Source organism: Propithecus coquereli, unplaced genomic scaffold (genome assembly GCF_000956105.1).
Source record: "Propithecus coquereli isolate 6110/MARCELLA unplaced genomic scaffold, Pcoq_1.0 Scaffold79, whole genome shotgun sequence".
Lineage (NCBI taxonomy): Eukaryota > Metazoa > Chordata > Mammalia > Primates > Indriidae > Propithecus > Propithecus coquereli.
This window is the reverse complement of record NW_012154062.1, coordinates 6,340,378-6,346,769: the sequence shown is the minus strand read 5'-3', so window position 1 is coordinate 6,346,769 and position 6,392 is coordinate 6,340,378. Positions and strand designations below refer to the sequence as shown.

The window sequence follows — 6,392 nt, the reverse complement described above, 5'->3', positions numbered from 1 at the left end:
CTGGTTTGGGATCTTCGGATCAAAACATTGAAGACCTCTATCCCACCGAATTTCCTTTCTTGTCTGATGTTTTCATTTTTATTTCAAATTATGTTTTTAAAATTTCGGGATGAAGTCTGAGCTAAGTAAAGATTTTGAAACCCAAAGATATCTTCAGCAATTAAGTTTTCTAAGAAATCACTCTCAGGGGGAGTTTGTGATAGGAAGTGAAGGTGACTTAGAATTCCCCCAAATAATGTATTCTATGGAAAGAAAGTTTCCAGTAGTGAGGCCCAGGCCTGGTGTGCTGGCTCACACCTGTAATCTTAGCACTTTGGGAGGCCAAGGGGAGAGGATCACTTGAGCCCAGGAATTTGAGACCGGCCTGAGCAATAGTGAGACCCCTCTACAAAAAATAAAAATATTAGCCAGGCATGGTGGTGCACACCTGTAGTCCCAGCTATTCAGGAGGCTGAGGCAGGAGGATCACTTCAACCCAGGAGTTTGAGGTTGCAGTGAGCTGTGATGAGGCCACTGCACTCCAGTCTGGGCAACAGAACGAGACCCTGTCTCAAAAAACAAACAAACAAACAAACAAACAAATGCCTAAAAAACAAAAACTTCCAGTAGTCGAGATTTCACTTTGAAATGACATACACCAAGCAATTGACTATGTTTCCAATATGACCTTTATTGAGCAAGTACTGCTGTGACGTTTAACATCAATCAACATAAGATTGCAAACTGTGCATGTCAACAGAGGTTCTCCCATGAACAAAACTCCACTCTAAATGCACCAGTGAGGTAAACATAATTATTCATATATAGCTTTCTTAAGGCTAAGAGAGTTCTGTGTTTCATTTATTATTTTTGGCTCAGTTGGTACTTTGCATAATACATCTCAAGACATCCCCCCAAGTGCCCCCCTTCCAACAGCTTAGGAAATTGGCAAATTCCCCAGGTACCTACGATATCATGCATTTGAATCCCCCAAAGACTGAAGAGGGAGCACCCTGAGCTTGCATGCAGTCCCCTCATATTGCACAAAGTAAAATACAATGTCTGGAGCCCCCATGGGAGAACCCGTTCTATTTTGAAGCTGCCAATCACATGCATTTTGAAATTTGTCATATGGCTTAACCTTTTGCAATGGACTCAAAATCTTAGTCACCCTGGGTGACTTCCTTTACTATGGCGTGTGAAGTGACTTTTTCTACCTTTTTAGTAGACACTAATTTCTCCTCAAAGGTCTCTTCATGCTCCTCGACCTTTTGAGTGACAGTGACCGATTTAGTGATGTATTTGGTAGCACCATCTCCCCCCTCACTGGTGATTTTTTCTACCGTTTTGGTCACCACCACTTTCTCCTCGCTCCTGTCACCCCCTTTCTTTTCATCTGCCGGGCTCAGGTCTAACCCATTGGTGACGACGCCTTTTTCCTCTTCTCTGCCACTGCCTTTTTCCTTGGTTTCCTGCTCTTCCTCCTCTTTCCCTTCTACCTCCCCATTGACAGCTATGTCTTCCTTCTTGGATTCCTTCAAACCTTGGTCGCTCCCTTCCTGCTCACCCCCTCCCTCCTCCTCCGCTTTCTCCTTCCCTTTCTCCTGTGGCTTCTCCTCTTCCTTGACTTCTTTCTCCACGTGTACCTTTATTGATTTGGTGACAGTGACCACCTCCTCCGCGGCCTCCTTCACCGGGGACTCAGCTTTCTTCTTAGCCGGCACATCCTTCGGCTTCTCTTCCTTCTTCTCGACCTTCTCTTCCTTGGGAGATTCCTTGGCTGCTTCTTTCTCCTCTGCCTCTTTCTGTTCAGCTTTGCCCACTGCAGCTTCGGGCTTGGGCTTCGCCTCTTCAACTGGTGATTTTGGCAACGGGGACTTGGCTTTTTCTGGCTTTCCCACCTTGGCTTCTGCCACCGGCTCCTCCTTGGTCGCCACTTCCTCACGCTTTTCCTCAATCTTCTTTTCCTCCTTGGCTTCCACTTCCTCTCCTTCACCTTCAGCCTCAGTTTCTCCTTCTTCTTCCTGTTCACCTTCCTCTTTTTCACTGGAGGCTTCCTTCTCCGAGCCGCCCTCTTCAGCTTGGTCCGACTTAGCGCCCTCATCTTCCTCCTCTTCTTCTTCCTCTTGGCCTTCTTCTTCCTCCTTTTCCCCTTCCTCCTCTCCTTTAATTTCGGGTGCGGCGGCTTTCACTGGCGATTTCTTGGCAGCTACAGCTTCTTCTTCAGCTTCTTCTTTCTCTTCCTTTTCTCCTGCCTCTTCCTTCTCCTCTTCTTTCACGGAAACGGCCAATTCCTCCGCAATGGCGGTCAGGGCGTCTTCCATTTCTGACTTCTCATCCTCCACCTTCGTTTCCTCTATGATCTCCTCCACAAATTTGTGTTGGACCTTTAGCTTGGGAGCCTCGACCTTGGTTTTCTGAATCTTACTGGATATTGTGACTGAGGGCTGTCGGTGCGTATACAGCGGCCCAGTGATGCTTCCTGCAAATGTACTAAACCTGGTCTCTTCACCCTCCAGGAGTTTTCTAAAAGGAGAGAATCAAAGAGAAGTCATAGTTAAAATCTCATTGGGCCTTCTGAGTTTCATTACATTGTGGATAATGCAGTAGCCCCCTTTGGATAAATAGAACTACATAAGTGAAAGATTCCATCATTCCGGTGTAATACCTGCTATCATTTCACTGGTATATTGTGTCATATTCAGTGACAGACAGATTCCCCTGGACTGCCATACACTTGCCCCTGCTGTAACTAACTATGCCCAATGGTCCACTAACCACACCCAGCCACTAAGTCTCAGCCCTGCAGCAGAGATCCATTTGGTGCAACACTGAGAAGTTCCCTAGAGGCCAAAAAACAAAACAAAACAACAAAATAAACAAACACCGAAAAAACCCAAACCTCAAAACCAAACAATTTAGTGACCTTTTTGAGCATTTGGACTTTCAGGATATGCATTAATTTCTTTCTTAGAAAATACAATGTTCAAAAAAATTCACAAAACTATTAAGCATATTTCAGAATTTAGGGTATATCAGATTTTAGCTAGGTGCTAATAGGGTGTATCAAGTTATAAATTGGTCTGTAATTTTAATCATAAAGTGTCTATTCTGGTAGCAGAAAAACTGTCCAACCAAGGATTTTGTCCTTTGAACTTAGTCAACAGCAAGGTCACATCAGTTGGTAGATTTATAATCTATTTCTCTATCTATAAAGAGATCATACATGTATACATCTATATATCTAGATTTATATATATCTATACATACACAGCTGTAGATCTATACATATGAAGATAAATATACATATCTAGACATACAATCTACACAACTATGTAATAAAATATAATACACCTAAATTATCTATGTATATAAGAATAAATATATCTATATTCTAATATGTCAATCTGTATCTATTCTCAGCCAGATGATGGCAATAGTAAGCTATAACAGAGAAGTAGAATGTTCTGGTGTTTGTCCTTGACATTATAAATTTGTAAAGCTGAAACTACCATATCAAATATGACAAACTAAAACTCTATTTGTGCTTCAGACATTCAAAAACATTTCTCAATAAAAAGTTTAAGCATATGCATTAAAATTAATCGGCGCCTCCTTCCCCCACCCCTCGTGATTCAAAGCCCTTTATTTTTACTAGTATTCACTCTTTTAAAGCTGTATAAAAAGTGGCAAAACTACCTTTGCAATTCTTTAGAATAATTTAAGTTAGCAGGAAAACCAGGCGCTGATTTGACTTCTGCGCCCTGCCTGCTTTAACTTAAATGGGGAAGGTTCTGCGTGAACAGCCACTGCAGTGCGGTTGGTATTCCGGCCACGTACGCAGCCAGCACGTTACCTGTACGCAGCGATCTCGATATCCAGAGCCATCTTGACGTTGAGGAGATCCTGGTATTCCCGCAAATGACGAGCCATTTCCCACTTTGTGCCCCGAAGCTCATTTTCCAGCTGCTGGATGGTGTCCTGCAACAGACACAGGGCGTCTCCACAAACTCGTCTTTCCAAACAGCAACTTCCTTTACAGACCACTTGTAATCGCTTCCCCTCACCGCCTACCCAGTCCCCTTCCAGCTGTGCAAACCTCGCAGACATCACTGTGAGCCCCATCCCCCCGCCCTTTCTTTTGCATCTAAGGAATTCTTAAATAAAATCAATAAGGCAATAAAACATTTCCTGGGCACATCATGCGCTGAGACCCGTGGGCCTAGAACACATCTCAACAGGGAACAAACATGCATGGGGAAACTCCATGGCTGATCGGGTCATTCCCATCTGAGCCCTATTGGGCTGAAGGCAATTTTGAGAGCTGTTCCATCACTGCCGGAAAAGTAGAGAATACATGCATTTCTGTATAAGCTATCCTAAAGTTACTGCTTTATTAACTACCGAATGCATACCTCCTACTTTAAACGTGCAAGCGTGCAAAACTGGAACTGGCGAGGAAAAGAAGCCCTTTTTGGAAAAAGGTTAGAACTCTTAGGCCTCTGGGGCAGGTGGGTGGGGGAGGAGAAAAGGGGCGAGCACCCTTCCACAACTACGCTAGGTCTGCGGCGCGCGCGCACTGGCGAGCGGCCACCAGGGAGCGCGGGGGAGAGGGCGCCTGGCACGCGCCCGAGCGTCGGGGGCGCGCGGCGCTGGCGCTGGCGCAGGCTGGCCGCGCAGCCGCGGTTCCTACCTGGTAGCTGCTGAGGTCGTGGTTGTGGCGCTCCTCGATGTCGCTGAGCTGCCGCTCCAGGGACTCCTTGGTGCCGCGCACTGACTCTAGCTCGATGCTCTTGGACTGCAGCTGGCGCCGGTACTCGGCGATCTCTTCCTTGGCGGAGCGGATGGCCTCCTTGTTCTGCTCGGCCGCCTCGGTGAGCTTGGCGTAGCGACATTTAAACCACTCTTCGGCCTGGTGCATGTTCTGGTCGGAGTGGCACTCGAGCTGGGAGCGGATCTCCTTCAGCGCCGTCGAGATGTCTGTCTTCAGGTAGTCTTTGCGCTCCACCGTGATGTGCGACGCCTGGATCTGGGCCAGCAGGTCGGCCACCTCCTCTTCGTGATTGCTCCGCAGGAAGGCCACCTCATCCTGCAGCGACTGCACCTTCTTGTCCAGCTCCACCTTGACCAGCGACGCCTCCTCGATGTCTTTGCGCAGCGCGCGGATGGCCGCCTCGGTGTCGTCTCGCAGCCGTGCCTCCTCCTCGAAGCGCTCCTTGAGCCGGTGGATGTCTTCCTCCAGGTGGTCCGAGTCCAGCTGTACCTGAGCCTTCTCGTGGTTCACCAGCTCGAGCGTGGCGCGCAGCTCGCGGATCTCCTGGTCGTACGCGTCGCCCAGCTGGGCGTGCGAGGCCTGCTTCTGCCGCAGCGCCTGGATCTCCACCTCGATCTCCTTGTTCTGCTGCTCCAGGTAGTGCACCTTCTCGATGTAGCCGGCGAAGCGGTCGTTCAGCCCCTGCAGCTGCTCCTTCTCGTTGGAGCGCGACAGCTTGTAGTCGCCGCCCGGCCCGGAGGCGCCGTTGAGCAGGGACGAGGACTGGCTGAAGTCGAGGCTGCTCTCGGCGGAGCTGAGCATGGCTGAGCTGTAGGCGAGGCGCGGGGCGAGCATGCTGCGCTTGTAGGAGGAGGACACGGTGCTGGGCGAGCCGCGGGACCACGACTGCGAGCGGAAGCCGCTGGACGGGGAGCCGCTCAGGCGGCTGAAGCTCGAGCGGGTTTCGGTGACCCGCCGGTAGGCGGACGGGTTGCCCAGCGAGTCCAGCGTGTAGCTCATCTTGGAGGCCTTGGGGCGTGTGGCTGTCACAGCGTTCTGCTGGCCCCGCCGCAGCCCATTTATAGCCGCGGCGCTGGTCCCGGGCCAGGGCCCCGCCCCGTGGAGGCGGCGGCCGGGGAGGCGGGGACTGCGGGCGCCGGTCGGGGAGGAGGGGAGGGGATGACGACTCAGCGGTGATTCAGCGCCCGCTCCACGTGGGCCACGCCGCACCGGACCCCGGACTTCGCTGCCCCGGTCCCAGCCTCTCCCCCGCAGGGCCACTTTCCGCCCAGACCACTTGTCGCCCCGCAGTCGCCTTCTTTCCATTTCTCACTTTCCGATTGCCTTTTACACCCGTGGTGCCAGTATCCACCCGTTCGGTGCCCTTTCTTTGTCTCGTCACTCTCCCGCCCTGCTGGCAGCTCTGCTCCGGACCCCCTGGTCCCCCACAGCCCTGCACACTCTTATCCTCACGGCTTTCTCTTCTTTTGCCCTGTCCCTGACACTTCTTTCTTTACGCATCTTCTGTGCCTAATCACTTCCCTTCCTTTTTGTTTGGGGCTCTATCCCTCCCACTCCCCCCGCCCTTCTCTCTAAGTCCCTTCCTCTGGGACCCTTTTCTTCCAATCTTTTCCTTCTCCCTTCTCCTCCCTCCCCTCCC

The 6,392-nt window shown here is 50.3% G+C and overlaps 1 protein-coding gene across 1 annotated transcript; it reads right to left on the bottom strand.

The window, feature by feature from the left end:
• Positions 1–649: 649 nt before the first annotated feature.
• NEFM (neurofilament, medium polypeptide) lies at positions 650–5,926 on the bottom strand. The gene is made up of 3 exons (XM_012663025.1): positions 4,673–5,926; positions 3,836–3,960; positions 650–2,505 (listed from the first exon to the last, which is right to left on the bottom strand). Exons 1-3 carry the CDS (start codon positions 5,750–5,752, stop codon positions 1,143–1,145), a joined length of 2,568 nt encoding a protein of 855 aa, XP_012518479.1. The 5' UTR covers positions 5,753–5,926; the 3' UTR covers positions 650–1,142.
• Positions 5,927–6,392: the final 466 nt, after the last annotated feature.

Coding starts and splice junctions, on each gene's coding strand:
- NEFM (XM_012663025.1), bottom strand. CDS start 5,752: ATGAGCTACACGCTGGACTCGCTGGGCAACCCGTCCGCCTACCGGCGG. Junction 3,961..4,672: donor ACGACCTCAGCAGCTACCAG/GTAGGAACCGCG, acceptor TGTCTGTTGCAG/GACACCATCCAGCAGCTGGA. Junction 2,506..3,835: donor ATCGAGATCGCTGCGTACAG/GTAACGTGCTGG, acceptor CTCTCCTTTTAG/AAAACTCCTGGAGGGTGAAG.